Source organism: Pollicipes pollicipes, unplaced genomic scaffold, assembly GCF_011947565.3.
Source record: "Pollicipes pollicipes isolate AB1234 unplaced genomic scaffold, Ppol_2.1 Scaffold_6686;HRSCAF=7923_pilon_pilon_pilon, whole genome shotgun sequence".
Taxonomy (NCBI): domain Eukaryota; kingdom Metazoa; phylum Arthropoda; class Thecostraca; order Pollicipedomorpha; family Pollicipedidae; genus Pollicipes; species Pollicipes pollicipes.
In genome coordinates this window covers 28,855,816-28,875,618 of record NW_023596921.1, presented here as the reverse complement: position 1 = coordinate 28,875,618, position 19,803 = coordinate 28,855,816, and the positions used below count along the sequence as shown (strand labels likewise).

Genomic DNA, 19,803 nt, shown 5'->3' with positions numbered 1-19,803 from the left:
TTGTGAGGTCATCGAGCTATGGCAGGTCAAATACAGGCCATGCTTTCAGCGAAGGCAATTTCTAGGGAATCGTTCAAGCTGATCCAACAACGGAGTGTTAGACGAGGCCGTACATCTCTGGGATACTTTTTTAGGCAACACAACAATTGAATTAACAAGTTACAGTGACCTAGGGTCAGGTGCAAAGGTCAGACCAAGGTAAAAGTCAACCTGTTTTATTTCTCTAAGGCTTGATGTATGGGGTAGTTTTTGGTGCTTATTTCGAATTTATTGATAACAGAAACCGCATTATACGCCTTCCACTTCTTAAAGGATCAAAATAGGTCACTAACCTAAAATGATCCAGGTCAATATTTTGATTTTAGAAATATGTTGCAAATCATTATCTTAGTCGCTTACTCAAATGCAAAACTTAAAACAATCTTGTATGATTTTGGTCACCATGACCTTCAGAGGTCATGTCTTTAAATGTCTTCAAAGGTCAAAGGTCTTAAATGGTCACCAGCCTTAAATGAGCACGTGAGCTTTTGCTCAGAACAGTAATCTAGATTCTCGGAGCCCTTTCAAAACCATCCTGAGATTTGACCTTGTTTGACCTTATTTGACCCGAAGGTCGTGATAGAAACCTCAAACTTTGACCTACGTGAGTTCACGTACAGGTCAACACACGATGTGAATTGGGTGTCGCTAGTTGCCTTAGTTTCTGTGATCTCAGTCGGGCCAAATTGGTCCCCACTGAAGTGAAAGGTGTCCAACCGGCCACCCGGGCGCGTGTTAAGATTGATCGGTTCTCTTTCCGCGAATTCGAGGAGATAATGCATGTAAGAAGACAAGTGGAATTTAACTAGCTGCAGAAAGCCTCATGAAATTGCCAACATGTTACGCACTGACCTCGTTTCCCTCGTTGACTCATAAACACGAAAATAACTGTAGACAACAGGATGAGTTGTTCTTTTGCACTAAATGCTTTAATGTCGTGCACGAAGCGCCATCATTCCTTTACTTTGTCTCAGCTGGACTCTGCATTTAATTTCAGCGGAGTCTTAAGTGTTTGCGAACGATCTCTGGGTCAGCAATCGCCAGAAGACTGGAAATCTTGGCCTCAGTGCAAGCCTCTCGTGATCCTTGAAGCGCTCGCTGTGGATGCTACACACCTGATCTTACTCGGTCGCTTCTCCGTCCCTCGCTCGGCCGCTTCCCGTCTCGGCTCCCAACACACGCTTCTGTTTACGCACTGTTTATTGTCCACGCATACTTTGTGGTTACATCGCAATGCCTCTTCCCTTAACTAATACTACCGATACATAATACCGGTGGGTGATGGATGCCCTTGGCGTGTTCGCATTCATGCGGGGGTCGGTGGTCCGTGTGAGGGGGGGGGGGGGGGTCAGAGCTAGTGAGAGCGGTAACCGCTGGAGGTGATGCTCCAGTTGTACGGCGTGGGCGGGCGCACGCAGCGCCGCGGGTCGACCAGCTGCGGCCGACACTGCTGCGAGCCGCCGTCGAGCGGCACCGTATAGGTCTTGAAGAACGGCTCGGCCTTGGTGAACTTGCAGCCCTGCGGCCCGATCATCTCGTCCTGGCGTTCGCCGTCGAAGTTACCGCACAGGCCGGTCAGCTTGCCGCGGTGAGCCAGGTGCGACGCCTGGATGAGGACGGCCTCCGTGGTCAGCTTGAGCTGCACCATGTGCTGGGGCAGGCTGACCTTGACGGTGCCGTCGGGCCGAACTGAGAGGCGCACCAGCGTCTCGTGGCTGTCGGAGAGCAGCACGAGCGGTCGCACCGTGCTGATCTGCTGCGGGCGGCCGTCCACCTTCAGCTGGATGCTGGAGCCGCGCGAGATCTCAATGTCCCTGGTGTTGACCAGGATGCGCACCGCCGGGTAGTTGTCGATCTTCTTGTGGAGGATGGCGATCTGCTGCGCGCCGCTCGCGTCCTTGGTGAGCAGGGACCAGCACTCGGTGGATGGCTTGCCGGGGATGGTCACGTTGTTGTACGTCTTCAGCTCCTGGGCATCAGCGATGCAAACCGACTTGTCGACGCCAAACAGCGAGTCGACCACCTTCGTGCCGAAGGACTTGCGCATGGTGACAAGGTATGGCTCGTAACGGATGTCGAAGGGCATCAGCACCTGCTCGAACTTGGTGGTCTCGAACGGCTTCATGATGTGGGCGGTGGCGGTGTTGATGCGCGGGTCGATTTGCACCTTCATCACGATCTTGTTCTGGGCGTTCGTCTTGTACGGGTCGTTGGTCATATACGGCCACCACATGTACTTGGCGAAGTAGTCCAGCGCGTACGACGCGTTGCGGAAGCCGGCCGGCAGCTGGAACAACAGATGCAGCTGGTCAGAGGCCGCGAAGAGTTTAGCGACGCTGGGTGACAGCGTTCAGCACTCCTGCGGCATGCTGATTCAAGACACACACACTCGCGTTTTATTTGTTCTTCACGCACACATGGCAGTTCCGAAACGGCGGCGGGAATAACACATGCAAACCACTCGTCAGAAGGGGCTTTATGTGAGGCTGGTGGTGTGATCGACGCTACCGGCCCCGGCCCCGGTCTCGCCCCGCCCCGACCCGCCCGAAACCCCGACCACTCACATTGTGCATGGTGAAGTCGAACTCCCAGTTGTTGGCGAGCGCGGCGTGGTCCTTGGCGATGCGGCAGTCGGCCGAGTTAGGATGGCCGCTGCGCTCGTGCTGCGTGCAGCGCTGCGCCTCGGAGCACTGCTGCGCGTACTGGCGCGCCACGCTGTCGCGCTGCACTCTGCCCGTCATGGTGACGGTGGACTCCTGGCAGCTGGAGCCGAAGCCCAGCTGTCCGGACAGCGGCATGCTGACCTCGCCGTTGAGCAGATCGCGGCGTGCCTCGCTCAACACCGGGAAGGCCAGGCTGGTGCTGAGGCACACCTTGTTGGAAGGAGTCTCACCGCGGAACTGCAGCTTCTGCGTGTACCAGTCGGCGTCCGAGGCCCACGAGAACATGCTCTTGTAGTGGAGCTGCCGGCCGCCGCGCTGCGTGATGGTGGACGTCATAGTGGCGCCCACCTGGGTCTCCTCGCCGCTCTGCTGCATCATCTGCATGACGTTGCGGATGGCTTCCGAGACCTTCTGCTGGTGCTGCTGGCTCTCGATGATCGGGTTGCGCATGGTGGTGATGGGGCCGCCGGGCGCAGACACCTGTGTCTGGTTCATGTACGTCCATGTGGCCTCGAACTTCTGTGACTCGGAGTTGGCGGTGTCCACGATCAGGTCGTAGTGGCGCGACCGCGTCGAGCTGGGCAGGTACCAGAAGTGGGGGTAGCTGTTGCGCTGCAGGAACTCGTTGTAGAACGTGCCGAAGCTGATCACGGGCGTCTCGGAGACCAGCCGCAGCGAGCCCTTGATGCCGAACGGCTTGCCGAAGGGCACTTCGAGCACGGTGTGCTTCCTGACGATGATCTCCTTCGTGTCGGGCGCCGTGGTGAGTTGCGTGTAGTCATTGACCTTGACAGCCGTGGTGAACGGCATGGTCTTGATGTGCGCCACCTTCACCGGCGACGGCTGGCTCAGCAGCGACGCCGACATCTGCAGCTGCGCGGCCTGCTGGTCCAGCTTGACCTGGAACGTGATGGGCAGCGACACCTGCACCTTGTTCTCCACGCCCGAGCCGAGCATTCGCAGAGTGAACGGACTCAGCGTGTACACCATCACCTGGCTCTTGGAGGCGACGAACGGCTGAGCGCGCTTCACGTGCGCCGTGTACGTGCCGTCCTGGTAGTTCCACTCCGCCTGCATATCGCCGCGCACGGACGACACCAGCGGCACCTTCTTCATGTAGATCACGGGCAGGCCGATCTCCGACGGGAACGTCACCGTCTTGTCCTCGAGGTAGGCTATCTTCTGCGCCTGCTTGGCGCTGTATGAGCCGCCGTTGCGCGCCTTCTGCAGCAGCTCCTGGTACTTGTTGGCGTCCACCGAGAAGAAGGTGTCCATGGTGCCCATCAGGCGCATGTACATGGTGTACTGGAAGTCTCCGGTGCTCTCTGGCTTTTTGATGTTCAGCTCGCGTTCAATGGTGCGGAGCGCCGGCGAACTCAGGCCGATGTCGCGCGGCGACTGGCGCGTTTTCGACCCGAACAGCAGACTGTCCACCACGCTCTGCACGTTGAGGAGGTTGATGGCGTACTTGCTGGAGCTGTAGACGACGCTGTTGATGTAGTTCTGGAACTCGCCGTAGAACACACTGGGCACGACCGAGTCCTGCGTGCTGATGAAGCTGGTGCGCGAGATGTAGGCCACCTGGTATTTGGAGATAAGGCGCGCTGCGAACCCGAAGCTGTTGCTGTAGCGGATGCCCTGCGGCGGCGGCCGGATGAGCGGCAGCGTGATGCGCGCGCGCCGGCTCATCTCGAACAGCGGGTACACCTGCGCCATGGTGTTGTTGGCGAAGCTGCTGTAGGCGCTGTGGATGAAGGCAACGACGGCGATGCGCGGCTCGAACCAGGTGCTGGTGGCCACCTTCTGCCAGTAGGCGATGGGCGGGTTGGAAGCGAGCACCGTGGTGACGGCCGCCAGCCGCACCTCAGTCGGCCGCGACAGATCGTTGAACACGGGCATCACCAGCTCGCGGATCGTCTCCGGGTACTTCTCGTTGACGTTGTACAGCGCGTAGATGGCCTTGCTGGCCGCCAGTGGGCTGTTGGCCACGGTGAAGAAGCTCTGCAGAACGGGAATGACTTCCTTGTGGCCGATGTTGCCCAGCGCCTGGATGTACGCAAGCTTCTCCGGCTCCTGGCGCTGGTGCGCCTGCTGCGTCAGGAAGGGGATCATCTGCTGGATCATCAGCGACTTCATGGCGTCAGAACAGAACGGTTTGCCGTACAGCCGGCTGGCGTAGCTGAAGTTGACGCTTACGTTGCGCACGCACACCTGGTGGAAGACATTGGCGAGCGACAGCGACAGCGTCATGCGCAGCGACTGCTTGGTCTGCACTCTGCTCGACGTGAGCAAGTGGAACACCTGGTTGATGAGCTCGACGGTCGGGGTCTTGATGTTCATCGGAAGTGTGGCGATGACGGTGGCGGCGCGCGCGTCGGTGATGAGCGACTGCTGCATGCTGTCCAGGAGCAGCGAGACGGCCGGGTTGGTGCCGACGGCGGCCAGCATGTCGTAGAAGGTGTCCTTCTGACCGGGCGTCTGCATGTGCTGCTGCACCTGCTTGAGCTGTTCGTAGCCCAGCCAGCTGAGGGCGTGCTCGATCTCGATGACGTAGCCGGCGACGTCCTGCGTGACCGGGTCGGGCACCTGGCTCAAGAAGTTGTCCACCTTCTGGATCAGCTGCACGGCGCGCTGCACGATTTCAGTGGGCGGCAGCTGCTTCAGCACCAGCTCGGCCGGCACGCCCGGCATCAGTGTGCTCATCTGCGGCGCCGACTTGAGGTCGGGCAGACGCAGCGGCTGCTCGTCGACGGTCGGGTAGCGGAACTGGAGCGACGAGTCGGACTTGGGCTGCCGCAGCTCCCCCATAAAGGTCACTCCGCTGCCGGCCGTCATCGACTGGCACTTGTCCAGGAACAGGGTCTGGTTGGTGACGGTCCAGATTTGCTCCGTCTCGTGGCCGTAGGGAAACATGAGCGCCTCGCTCTCGGCCACCACCGACTGGATGGTGAAGTCGGTCGACTCGCCGTTGAGCACGTAGTAGGCGGTGGCACTGCGGTTGGACGCGGTCAGGTGGCAGTCGTCGGCGCGGCACGAGACGGCCGGCGGCGTCAGGTGCTGCCAGATGGGCCTCGTCCGGCAGTTCTGGTAGTTCTTCGTCTTGGTCACGGTGAACGGATGGAACGCGTCCCACTCGGGCACGCTGACGCCGCGCCGGCGCAGCTCCTCGCCGGCGTCGGCGCGTAGGTTGTCGGCCAGCTGTGGCGTCACCTCGTACATGGTCTCGCACTCGCCGCCGATGCTGTCCTCCATGACGCGGAAGAAGCGCTCCCTCTCGCCCACCTTGCCGGCCGTGTAGGTGTCGGGCTGCGAGAGATGCGGCAGCTCGATGGAGTTTTGCTGCTTCAGGTCCATCTGGAACAGCTGGGCGATCGACTTCTTGATGTTGACCACCCACGTGGGCTCGCCCTGCGACGTGACGATGGTGCGCACCTGGCCGTTGTTCATCTCCACCTTGAACTTCTCACTGAGCGGACCCTGGAATTGCGGGACGGCCGACCACGGCATGGGCAGGCCCTCGCGCCACGGCTGCTGCACCAGCTCGTTGTGCAGCTCACCGTGCTTGATGTTCTTCAGCTGGACGTACAGGCTATCCGGCGTCGTCGCCTGGATGTCGATGTCCATCTTCAGGCCGATGGCCGACCATTGCGTCCGGAGGCCCGGAATGCCGCTGGCTTGCTTCGCCTCGTAGTGGTAAGTGCACTGCTGCTTGGGCTTGAAGCCCAACTCGGCGGCACACACCGACACTGCGGGCAGGTAGGGGCAGCGGTCACTGGATGTCAGCGGAGGAGCGTGGCGAAAGCGCCGCGGGGTCGCGGTGACAGGAAGGCGCGAGGTTGGACGAAGCCGGTCGGAACGAGTGTCTGTGAGGCTGAAGGAGACAGGCCGAGGCGTCAGGGGACGCCGAGGTAATGATTCAGAAGGAGACGGACCGAGGCGTCAAGGGACGCCGAGGTAATGATCCGGAAGGAGACAGACCGAGGTGTCAAGGGAGCCGAGGTAATGATTCAGAAGAAGACAGACCGAGGTGTCAAGGGACGCCGAGGTTATGATTCAGAAGGAGACAGACCGATGCGTCATGGGACGCCGAGGTAATGATTCAGGAGACAGACCGAGGCGTCAAGGGACGCCGAGGTAATGATTCAGAAGGAGACAGACCGAGGCGTCAAGGGACGCCGAGGTAATGATTCAGAAGGAGACAAACCGAGGCGTCAAGGGACGCCGAGGTAATGATTCAGAAATGTAGGTAAACTGGAACTGGGGAGAGGATTCCGAATGCATGCTGCCAGGTTTATGGTTCATCGAATTAGTGGATATGCAGTGATCGGGAATCGGACGCAAGGGCCAAAAAGTGTGTTTAACCCGATTTATTTGGAAATCAGGTTAAGCGATTTCTGTCTTTCTCTTAACCGATTTTTAATTGGGAAACCCGAGGTCAGGACTGCCTCTCGGGGCCCTGGAAGTTGCGAGTGTGGAGGCGAGGGTGCATTTCCGCCGCCTCCCATTAAACTCAGAACCCGGCGGACAGGTCATGTCGCAAGCGGTCTTACACGGGTTCGTGTGATCTAGTCTACACTTCCATGAGACAAATGCGTACAGAAAGGCGCTGTGGACAGCCACAAATGAGCCTTACGCGAACTCAACGCGGTGTCTTACTTATCTTGTTGCTTCAGATAGAATGCACAAAATGCTCGTTGCGTTACGTCATGTTACTGAGGCAAACATTTTTTTTTTTAGAAATGAACGGTCAAGTTACAATTTGAGAGGGTCGAGGTTTTCCCATTCATAAGTATTGTCATCTGGGGCATTCATTTGTAACCCCCTGAAAAGCAGTTCACAACGTTTTGAGCATACACATATGCAAAGAGGCGACCTATGTCTGTAGTGTAGCCGATCTCACGCGGTAGAACAGGACAGCATCACCATCTTTTGTTTTCAAATGCCACTCGTGTGTCCGGATGCCATTCGTGTGCTTTACCAAATGTCACCGGTATGAACCTCCCTATACAAATGTGATATCACCCTTTACCATGTGATTCATGTCGCCCTGATACGAAAATACGTCAAGTTCTTCGACCACGTTTCCCTAAACTCGCCCTGTAAATCTTTGCCTTAAATAGCCTTTTAAGTTGCAGGCGATAAAAAAAGGTTCAGAAAAGTGCGCAGGGTCCAGGAGTTTAAAAAAGAAAACGAACAAGTTGCCGCTTGGGTAAAGATATCTCAACGGAACCCGAAGACCGGCATACACTACACTGGCGTGGCGGTGGTTTTGGACGTGAGTTCGGCGTTTGTGCCACCGCAAGGCTACCGGTCACTATCCAGCGTCGAGTTGAAACCGGTGAACTGATCGACATACTTGATCTGAAACTCACTGATGTAATCGATTGAACTAATCCAGAGACCGGCTGATAAAACGAAAAGAAAACCTTGAGAGCTGTGGGTATTAGACTTACCGCCATACCCGTGATTCACACACCCGCTGTCATTCAAAAAGCAAACCTCCATTACAACCATTGGCACCGGAGACGCTGGCAGCGGGCCACGCAAACCGGGCAACGAAACGTGAGCGTCTCAAAATCTGACCCAGGAACAACAGAACATAAAGGTGGTGGCAAGATGCGACATCTAAATGTTGTTTAACGTTAATGTTATCATATTTATTCGGTAGTTTGTTGCGCCCATCTGTGCCTTGTGCTCATCTTTAACTGCTGTGATATTCCAATGACATAACACGATGGCTTACTCCGCTCAATACCTCAAGCAGCTGAAGATCAATTCACGTTAAATGTTTTAGAATTAGATTGGGCGTGGTAGCCATGATGTATTACACTCGTGTATGCTCTGAGTTAAACGTTGGCAACTTCTTTCAAAGCATCTTATGCGGGATACAATTTGCTGGTGTGGGCGCCACCGGCTCGGGAACAGTCATTCAAACGTGACGACCTGCTGCGTTTCCCAACATTATTCGATTCTGCCCAGCTGTATTGACCCGGGACAAACAGATCCTGGTGGCGGTCGGGGTGATAGACGGAGCGACCCTCAGTGTTCACCGAGGAAACGCCAGCGGTCTGTCACAGTCAGAAAGACTTTCGCTGGCATATATCATTGCGACTACCAGTCTTACCACCGTGATATTTCCACCACAGTCAGTGTACCTTTTACAAGCTGTGCTGGAATATTTTAGGACTTTGAAATACAAGGTGTGCGGCCAGATGGCATATTTTTGTGACGTTGCTCTTGATCACTATCCTACCGTCTGTTTTATTAACATGGGAAACGTAGCGTTTGAAAATAATGACAAAGCTGAAGAATGCTGGCTTTAATGCAAGTCCAGATCTCAGCGGCTAGGTGTGCAGCGGCATGAGGCTAGTACCTACCGCCGGAGAAAAACAAACTGACCGCTGAATATTTGATGATATTGGCGCTGATCCTTGTGTTATAGCACCACAATAGCAATACTTCCCTTACAGACGTATCTCCCCCATGCTGGAGGCCGTTGCTGAAGGTCGTGCAGTTTTGGTAACAGCGTATCTCCCCCATGCTGAATGCCGTTGCTGAAGGCCGTGCAGTTTTGGTAACAGCGAGCCGACCAGCCATAGCAGGTGGCGAAAAGCTCTTTCAACGACCAACAGACTAATTATGTGCTACAACAGCCATGTACCGCAGTGGAGCCCATGCGGGCACTTCGACAGCAGTCGCCATACGTGAAGACAACATAAACCAGTGAACGATGCCCATGGACAAAGAATAGACCCGCAGACAGGGGTACGGTGCCGGTGACGCCAGCGTGCCGCGGGGGGCTGCAGAGCCGCGCCGCGAGCGAGCAGACCGGCCGACTTACCGAGGAGCAGAAGCAGGAGTTTGGAGGCCATCGTGGCAACGGAAGATCCCACGACCTCTGACCACGAGCTGCCGTCTAGCTTCTCTTTTATGTGATCCGCGCGCCTGTTTATGCCACGTGACCGGCGCCTGTTTATGCCGCTAGCCGGTGCGACGTGTTTGTCAGTGGGGTTGTGAACCCCCTCCTCTGGCAGTTGTTGCCAACTCGCCGGCAGGCGCCGTGCTCCGCAGCGGTGGCCTGGTGCTGGTACAGGGGCTCCGGGGGAGGCGCGGGGGCGGGGGACGACATAGTCATGCCGTTTTCTTCTTTGGCTAGGATCACTTTGTGTTGCCATTTGTAGAGAGGAGAAACGCTCTTTCATAATTGCTTACTTTTGCCTACAATAATACAGCTCTGAAAGACGCCCGTGTAAATGTTTGCATAATGGAAGGTGGGGTTAGGCTAGGTATATTGGCGTGTAAAAGATGACATGTTTAAGAATGGCTGACGTACATACGGGTGGCCCGCATAATTAAGTTCAAGGTGTGTTGTCCTCACTGTGACCAGATGTGACCACGAACGCATCCTTCGCATCACCTGCGATACCCTTTCTTGGCCGCCCCGTGCGGCCATGTGGATCCTCGCTGGGCACCATGTGCGGCCATGTGAATCCTCGCTGGGCACCATGTGCGGCCATGTGAATCCTCGCTGGGCATGGACCAGCTGATACGATAAAACAAAAGGGCTTTGGCACATGTGGATCCTCGCTGGGCATGGACCAGCTGATACGATAAAACAAAAGGGGTTTGGCACATGTGGATCCTCGCTGGGCATGGACCAGCTGATACGATAAAACAAAAGGGGTTTGGCGCATGTGGATCCTCGCTGGGCATGGACCAGCTGATACGATAAAACAAAAGGGGTTTGGCGCATGTGGATCCTCGCTGGGCATGGACCAGCTGATACGATAAAACAAAAGGGGTTTGGCACATGTGGATCCTCGCTGGGCATGGACCAGCTGATACGATAAAACAAAAGGGGTTTGGCACATGTGGATCCTCGCTGGGCATGGACCTGCTGATACGATAAAACAAAAGGGGTTTGGCGCATGTGGATCCTCGCTGGGCATGGACCAGCTGATACGATAAAACAAAAGGGCTTTGGCACATGTGGATCCTCGCTGGGCATGGACCAGCTGATGCGATAAAACAAAAGGACTTTGGCACATGTGGATCCTCGCTGGGCATCGACCAGCTGATACGATAAAACAAAAGGGGTTTGGCGCATGTGGATCCTCGCTGGGCATCGACCAGCTGATACGATAAAACACAAGGGCTTTGGCACATGTGGATCCTCGCTGGGCATGGACCAGCTGATACGATAAAACAAAAGGGCTTTGGCACATGTGGATCCTCGCTGGGCATGGACCAGCTGATACGATAAAACAAAAGGGTTTTGGCACATGTGATTTTTGGCGTCTTGGGTTTGGTGGCAGGAGCTAAGCTTGTTATCTTTTTAAAGCATTAGGACACGTAAAGCAGGTAAAAACCCATCCAGAGGATTATTTGAGCCGTGCTTGCAGGTACGGGCAAATCCTGTGGGATTTACTAGTCAACCGCTTCTACGCCTCTTGCTTAACGTCATCTGCGTTTTGAACGAGCACGTTCCGAACGTCGCCTGCGTTTTGAACCAGCACGTTCCGAACGTCGCCTGCGTTTCGAACCATTACGTTCTGAACCAATGATGGAACGCTTTTCATTACAAACGCTCGTGGCTTTTGAACCGTAACACGTTCGGCTCACCCTACTTCGGCTCACATAATTTGGCACCCTATTCTTAACGTGCTCGTCTATATCTAAACGTTTGCATGCCTGCATTTTGTCTAAATTTGGAAAAATCCCGATCTCTCCTTATTATATTATTCTTGTTTAGCCGTTCAGATACTGGTTTCAGAGAACGCAACCGCACGCTCGACCTGAAGCGGTGGGAGTACCGCGATCGGCAGTCGCCACCGATGATCTACGCCACGATCAAACCCGATGTTCAGCTCGTACGTCACGCTCTTCATGTGTGAGGGACGCGGATTTATCTTTAGATATATATTACCGATATATACCGACCTCACGTCATCGTGTTAGAGTTATCGGAGAAGCAGCCACATGCTCTTTAAAATTCAGTAAGAGAACGTTAGCCTTGAGACGTTTCTGCAAACGATATGCAAAGCTGACGGCACGGCCTATTGCGGTGCCCTGTCCCCATAAAAGCCTTGACAGATGCGTCTACATTGGATCGGAGTTTTTCAGACATCCCGAGAACATCTCGGTATCGGCCGTCTCAGATTTCCATTCACGGTCAGCATTGTCGCCAGCGTCTGGGTGAGCTGACTGTTGTCTCCGGAGGTTCATCTGACGTCTCTCTGATCTGCGGCTCCTGCTGCGCCCCTGATCTCCGGCTCCTGCTGCGCCCCTGATCTCCGGCTCCTGTTGCGGCTCTCTGTTCTCAGGCTCATGAGGCACATGCGATGGCTCCAGGATGAGACTACGCAATTGACTCGGCGTTTCGGTAGGATGGCTTTCGCAGGGTCAAACGAGTCAACCACGCGCCACACCGAACGAACACACAACGGCCAGTGAGAGAACCCCTGGGACCGGGCGATGATGCGAGTCCCCTCCCTCAACTCCTTCCCCGTGGGTCGTATTGCTCAGAGAGTGCTTTGATGGCAGACTTGTCAGTGCCTGTAGGGTGCTATTAACTGCGCGGTTAGGGTTGGATAGTACGATAGCCAAAAGTGTTTGCATACAATGGCAAGTTGCCGAAGCCTCACGTACAACGTTTTGAAGATACGCAATCCAAGATTGGGGATATATCCAGGCATGATGATCTTGAGCTGACCCGGATAGTCGGGTAGAAGCAATGAACCTATGAGCGTGAGACATAGTACCAAATTCCACATTCGTTGCGCCACCCTAGCGCTGCACAGCCCCAGACGAAAATGGCACGTCATCAGAATGGATACTCCACATCAACGGCGTATTTTTGCGGGCTACCCTCCCCCTTGTCTGTATAGATTTCATAAAGCAAATTGTAGAAATTTTCGTTGGTCATATATTTGCAGGATAAAAACTACTTACCAGGGCTAATTTTATGGCAAGAGATGTTTTTCACTGCCCGTCAAAATGTGTCTAGCTGGGTCACGTGCCGTAAGGTTACCAGACCAGGTGACAACAATGTACACGAAACAAAAATCGTCGAATCGCGAGCCCAGCAGTACGTAGGGTCGCCAGAGGTCACGCCAGAGGTCACGCCAGAGGTCGGCGAGGCAGACTCTTCGCACCTCTCACCACTAATAACCCCACTGGTTGGAGAGGAACGCTCCACTCCATGCCTTAGCATCGTTTCACGGTTTGGCCTATTTGCGCGCAGCGTCATTTGCGGGATTTTATCGCCCACCAGCCAGGCGATGGCCGAGCGGGCATGTTTTCCGCCTTGTGAGTCTTAAGCACGCTCTGTTTGGATTGCGGCTGGTTTGCTGGCGTTGGTTTTCTGGTTTGTTGCCCACGAAGGTCCAGACCACGATGAGCTGGCGCCAGAAACTATCCACGGAATTTTACCGACCCTCGGTCGGTCCGCTACGTGCTTCACTTCTTTCACCCTTGACCGTGCTCCCTCTGTCGGCGTCGCTGACACCGGCAAGAGCTCTGCAAGCCGGAGGGTGGCGCCATCTGTGGTGACGCTTCGCCGGTCTGGGGACCTGATGCGCCGCCCAACCGAGCCGCCAGATGGAGCCGCGTGCCGGGCACGACGGCACGCCGCGTGCCACCGCTGCTCCTTGGATGGCCGCTGGGACCACGGCCAACCCACCGGAGCGGTGGAGGGGAGGCTGGACCGCGTGGACTGGAGGGCTCCTCGCCTGGACCTCCGAACCACTGACAACCGACGCCGCAGCTGAGGTCAACCGCCACTGGCTTTCCGTTCGGGCGGCCGATGCAGCTGCGTGCTCGCGAATCATGTATTAGCGATCGAAGACGCCCGACGTTTGCGCCACTCGCTGACTTCAGCGTCGAAACTATGTCGCTGTGAGCGTTTGCGGGATGCGGCTCCAGACATGGACGTGGTCTGGGTCCTGCACAGAACACTAGTCCTCCCATGGACGTGGTCTGGGTCTTGCACAGAACACTAGTCCTCCCATGGACGTGGTCAGCATCCTGGGCAGAACACTGGTTCTCCCATGGACGTGGTCAGCGTCCTGGGCAGAACACTAGTCCTCCCATGGACGTGGTCAGCATCCTGGGCAGAACACTGGTCCTCCCATGGACGTGGTCAGCATCCTGGGCAGAACACTGGTCCTCCCATGGGCGTGGTCAGCATCCTGGGCAGAACACTGGTCTTCCCATGGACGTGACGTGGAGTCCTGGGCAGAACACTGGTCTTCCTATGGACGTGACGTGGAGTCCTGGGCAGAACACTGTTCCTCCCTTTGAACGGTAGCGGGGCATGCGCTGCTTCCTGAGCCGTCTCGTGGAGCGAGGCGTGTCGGGGAGCGTCACAATCTGGGTGGTAGACAGATGGCGCGCGACGACGTCCAGGATCGGCGCCGCTGGCCCCAGCCCTGCGTGGGGTGTCGATTTCGGTGTAGACATCTATTGGTGGCACGTGACAGTTTTGAAGATTGATGTGCATCTGACCATACAAGGCTGTCGGGAATTAGGAAGTCCTTGCCCTGCTCTGGAAGATTTGCTTCCTTGCCCCTTGTACCCATCTGATCCATCTCATAGTCCCACTCCGTCTTCACGCATGTCTGCGTGAACCTGGAATGTAGTCACGATCTCTGCAATACACAAGCATGGCGATCTATGTGGGCTTAAGATCATTCACCCTTTTCCATCTAGTCTGACCTCTCAGAAATGTGTTTAAAGGGAATTATTCCCATTTTAAGATATTAAAGGAAGTATGAGGTATGATAAAACAAGCTCACTTATGTTGGTATACTTTTTAAGCGGAAAAGACTACTCTAGTTTAGTAAATATGTTCAATTCTGGGTTCACTGTAGTTTAAGCATAATTCCGTTTTTATTTTTATTTTAGTTTTATTTTATTTTATCCGTTTTATTTTAGTAACTATGCGCCTCAATGCGTGATGATTTGATTACGTCATTGTACCTTGCACAACATCGATTGAGAGCCAGTTGACGGCCGTTGGCTGGGAATCGCTCTCACGAATGCCACATACGGACGCCTCGATGACTATTTTTCCTGACCTTGATCGTCGCATGGCTTATGGAATGGCAGGATTTGAATAGCGTTATTATAGCGTCATGAATGCCAAGATGACTTGGAAACACTCTCCTCGATATACCTTTCCCATTTTCGCTGGCGTGTAGCGCGGAAGCCAAGGGGGCGTAGGTACTATGAAGGCGATGATTGCGAACAGCACCGAAAGGTCTTCGAGATGACTTTTTCAGTTCAAAACCCCACATAAATGTGGAGCACTCCCTTTTAGAAGCAGTGTGCGGGCAGTACATCAGTCCACTCGGTGTACTCGTTTCCCCACTGTTGGACGCTAGACCCGCCTTTGACTGTACTCCATGGCATCCAAATCCTTGGCCGCTCGACGAACACGTTTTATTCTCTTCTTTAAAGGACGGTCGTCGCTAACGGCTTATCATGGTTCGACGATTTTTGGGATTGGTCGTAAAGAATTTGAGGAGCTGACATTAAAATCCCTTGAACGGGTAGCATGATAATCTAGCATGCTTCCAGCATGCCCAATGGTGCTGCTGTCTTACGGAGGACGCTGTGCTCTACTCACGTCGTCGCTTGTAGGGTTGGAGCGGTCGAGCACACGCCACACAACTGCCTCCACCTGGCCCAGCTACAGCAGCAGCTGAACGGGCTGTGTATCGCAGCTGTCGGTGTCTCGCCGGGAGTGCCCATGCTGTCCATACTATGACCTTCCCTGCACCTCGTTACTGGCCGAAATGCACCATCCTGCAGACCGCGTTACTCCCAGCGAAAATCCCCCCCCCCCCCCCCCGCTCATCGACTGCTCTATATTTGCTGTGCGGAGATTGTTGGAAGTCCGAGATCAAGAGAAGAAATATACCTTCCCCATGGAATGATACACGTCTGCAGCAAGAAACAGGAAGCGGTGAGCAATCGACAGAGACCACCTCGATGTCGGGAAAGTGCAGGGTTCGGACTGGCTGGGCGGGCGAGGGAGAGCACGAGTGAGGGGGTGAGTCAGTCGTCGGTGCAAAAGGCTACACATGCATGTTCTACCCCGTCAGAGCCAGACATGGATAGGAAGAAACTATTGAGGGGATTGAGCCCCGCAAAACCAGGCTTCCAGTTCAGCAAGCAGCTTCCAGCTGCTAAATCGCGAAGAAGCATGCTTGTCGTGCTTCAATGAAGATCTTTCCCAAAGCGACCAATCCAGGCCAACGAGAGCATTAGCCCTGTTTACATCACAAAGAGGCGCTAGGCGTCAAGCTGCTTGACCAGCTGGTTGACAAGCGGTGGTTACACGTCCCGGGGGAGAGGGGCGGGGGGCGCCGGCTTCGGCCGGTGTAGGAGGGCTGGTGCCAGCTCAGGTCCCAGCTCCGGTAGCGGGTGTGCAGCGCAAGCTGCCCATCTCGGGGCCAAGCGACCCTGTCTGTGCGTGGGCACCAGCTCCTTGTCCCGTCCGCTCCCTCCCATCACCCGCATTCCTGCATCCCGCCCTCTCACCACTCGTCATCCTCGCTTTATCGGAGTCGCCGTGCCCCCTCGCGCGCGTTCCAGGTTAATCGGACTCCGGTGCTGTTCATGGATCTCCGCGTAGGGCGCCTGACCGCACGCGGCAGCTTGAGGCCAAGGGGCAGCCGCGCCCACCCTTCCTCCGGGAGGCGATCGGACCTTGTTGACTCCACTCTGCAGAGGCGAGCATGCTCTCTGCAGTCAACGAATCCTCGTTTTTGGCGGCGAAGAAGTCCGGCTGTCCTCGCTGTCACCGTTCCAACGGTCGACCGGCTGCGGCAGGTTTGGCACGATCGTCGGATGTGACGAGCTTCGGGATGGCAACAGCGAAGTGGAGTTCGCTAGTGGTTCAGAGGTGAGGCGGGCCATGGTATCGAGGGAGTTTACTTACACTGCGCACAACGTGGCTGCCGAGCGTGAGGGAACTGTTTGCACGTCTGCAGCGCCGCACAGGACAGGGAACTCTGCCAGGGTGACGTGGCTATTTTCACGTGGGCGGCGTCAGTGAGTGCGAGATGGCCGAGGAGGTCTGGGAGTTTGGGTTGACTGCCGCTCGCGTATTTGGAGCACACGAGTGATGTCTGCAGCGCCGACCAGCCTCACTGCGTTAACTGCGGCAAGGACCAGATCCCTCGGACGGCGTATGCCCGCACATACCCGGCCTACGTCAAGGAAAAGAAAGAAAGAAAACGTCGAATCATATCGACTAAAGCCTCCTAAAATACCGTTTCGTGGGCTCTACAACGAAGTGGACCCCAGAGTATCGTATGCCTCAAAAATAATGACATGGCTACCAAGCGACAGCACGACCGAGCCGATGGTCGCCAACACAGCAGTTCGCAGAACAACAGTTCGCGACGCTCCGTACGACATTCGGGTTTTCAGTCGATGTGTAGGATCATTGTTAAGCGTTAAGAGGCCGACAGGCACGCCCACGAAGCTAAGCGGGCTCGCCTGGCCAAGCAGGAGAGGGCCAAGGCAGTCAACCGACTGTCAGGAGCGGGCCAGGAGCCCGCTCCCGTGAGGGAAACTGTCTCACCGCTCAGGAGGCGAGTGGAGCGGCCCCACTGGCCCCTGCAGGCTGCAGAGGCCATTTCCGATGGACTCTCCGTCGCCGCTGCCACCGCCAAGGGTCATCCCCTCGTCGGTATCGTCCCCGAGAAACACGGGACGACCGGAGGAGCGTGGTCCACCGTGGCACATCTTGCCCGGAAAAGGAAACCGGTGGGTTCGGCTTAGCACTCGGTTAGACTCAGCAGGGTCGGACCCCGCCAGCGGTGCAGCTAGCGGTGGGCCAGTGAATCCTGCGGCTGCAGCAGTCACTGGCCCTGCGACTGCAGTAGCTCAGTTTTTATCGTCTTTGTTAGTTGTGGTGATTTGACCTTGTGTCTCACTTTTGATACGCTCCTTTACGGTCGCTTTTACCATGGAACTGTGCAAGCTTAAGGGCGAACGCACAGCAGCCTCAGGTCTTTGTGGACAAGCACTGCCCTGCCGCCATAGCGCTACAAGGGACGAAGTTGGAGCCACCCTCGCAGTTTTTCGTTAAAGGGGCACGTGCTGTTCCGCAAGAACATGCTGGCCAGCACGATCGCACACGGCAGCGTTGTGTTAGCCGTTCACCACAGCGTACTGACCACAAAGGTGGAGCTGCGGACCACGCGTCAGGCCCTGACGGCACGCCTGCGCCTCTCAGTGTGTTCATTCTACTTTCCACCCGGAATCTTTTTCTCTATCTTTAGGGCTTGAGGTTTGGTGTTCCGTCGGTCTCCGCCGCTTATGCTCTTTTAGGAGATTTTAATGTTCATCGCATCGCGTGGGGTTGTGTCTCTGACAACCCGCCGGGGCAGGTTATGCGATTCTTTTGTACACTACGAGTCCGTTTGCCTTATCAACAAGAGACGGAGCAAGCAGTTTACTCCTAAGACACATCTTGGCCATTGACATAAATGTTTCGAGTCCATGTTTCAACCGGCACTTCAATGGTCCGCGGACGATGACGCGCATGGGATCGACCACTTCCCCGTTGGGCTGACGTACCAAACCAGAGTAGCCCTTTGCACCAGGCCACAACGGTGGGATTTAAGGAGCACGCGCTGGGCCGCGTTCAGAAGAAAGTGCGTGTTGGGTCGCGTTCGGAAGAAAATGCGTGTTGGGTCACGTTCGGAAGAAAGCATTCTCTGTACGTCTGGTGCTCCACCCCGCACTCCGTCATCCGCGCCCGAAAACGAGCCCTTCGTGTTTTTGATCGGTGAGGCAGCTCGGCGAATCTGGCCGCTTTTAGGAAGGCGAGAATATTTGCTCGGCCCGTCGTCAGGATGCGAAACGCTCGTCATGGCAAGCGTATGCTACTACCCTTTATCAATTTAGGCGGGTGTAGGAGGTGCGGGCTCGTATAAAATGTATATCTGGACAGTTTGACTCGCCTCTTTTTCCGATTTTTGCTCGTTGGGAGCAGTGACATTTGGGGTTTTTGTTAATGTAGCAAGACTAAGATTATCAAAGCAAGCGCGGTGTCTTGTCGCCGTGAGCGGTGTGTTGTGTGCGTGCGTTCAGCCATCATGGCGTACACTACGCGTTTTTTGCCTGCCGATGCGGCCGTTGCCAGCTGTGAAGAGTCCTCTATGTATCTGACGGTGCGCCGTCGGCGCGTCGGCCGGGCTGGCCCGGTGACTGGGCAGTGGGTGTGCCGACGCGGCCCGACCGCGGCCAGAGCCCCGGTGGCTGTCTCCGAGGCCTGCGCCTGGACGCTGTCACGGCCGCCGCCTACAGGGCAGGGCTCCTGAGCACCGCCCGGAGACAGCCAGTCCGCGGCGGCAGCCCCGCAGGCCGGTCCGTGCGCGCGCAGATAAGGCCAGCCGGCCGTCACCGCCAGGCTTCGGCGAACTCGGGACGCTTCTATAGCGGCCGCTTCCAAAGCAACAGATTGCTCAGCCTTCTCGCGCGAAGCATGACTGTACATGCCGTCGCCAAGCGCGATTCGGTCATGGGACGCTCCCATGTGGACCCAGCGCTCATATCCTATCTATGATTAAGCACGGTAGCGTTAATGAGCGGTCCGGTCGTCCCGAGTTCCGCCTGGTTCAGACGGCTGCATCGCCGGCTTCCCATTTAGACATGTTCCAGCTCCCAGTTTTGGTTTCCTTTACTGGATCATGCTCATTTCACTCACATGAGACATTGCAAAAGGCGCGCCAGCCAGTCAAACATAGTATACAACTACCATCAGTGACGGGACGGTGTTCGTCTGACCTGGCTGTGCGGGCAACAGCTGTCGGACGCCCTCGGCACACCAACGGTTTTCGTGAGCCGTTCGTGTGTGACTAAGGGAGTGGAGCCACCAGTCTTAACATGAAATTCACAGAGGTGGAGAAGGATGGAAGGGGGGGCTCCGTGCCTTTCCTTTCCCTGATGCGTGGGTCCGAAAATTAGGATGGAATTTGAAACCTCTGTCCATAGACAAAGGGAACCCACTGGTCTCGGATTAGAGTCTTTTCTTCATTTCCAATGCTTGTAAGTCATGCAGCGTGAAAACGGCTGTTCGCGG

The 19,803-nt window shown here is 55.7% G+C and overlaps 1 protein-coding gene across 1 annotated transcript; it reads right to left on the bottom strand.

Moving 5' to 3' along the window:
* Positions 1–1,221: 1,221 nt before the first annotated feature.
* LOC119108572 (vitellogenin-1) lies at positions 1,222–9,635 on the bottom strand. Its single transcript, XM_037232163.1, has 3 exons — positions 9,544–9,635; positions 2,604–6,448; positions 1,222–2,326 (listed from the first exon to the last, which is right to left on the bottom strand). Exons 1-3 carry the CDS (start codon positions 9,572–9,574, stop codon positions 1,394–1,396), a joined length of 4,809 nt encoding a protein of 1,602 aa, XP_037088058.1. The 5' UTR covers positions 9,575–9,635; the 3' UTR covers positions 1,222–1,393.
* Positions 9,636–19,803: the final 10,168 nt, after the last annotated feature.

Excerpts from the sequence above, each read along its gene's own strand:
- LOC119108572 (XM_037232163.1), bottom strand. The coding sequence starts at position 9,574 with ATGGCCTCCAAACTCCTGCTTCTGCTCCTCG. Across the intron at positions 6,449-9,543 it reads ACTCCTGCTTCTGCTCCTCG|TGTCGGTGTGTGCCGCCGAG; the intron begins GTAAGTCGGCCG and ends ACCTGCCCGCAG. Across the intron at positions 2,327-2,603 it reads TCGACTTCACCATGCACAAT|CTGCCGGCCGGCTTCCGCAA; the intron begins GTGAGTGGTCGG and ends CTGTTGTTCCAG.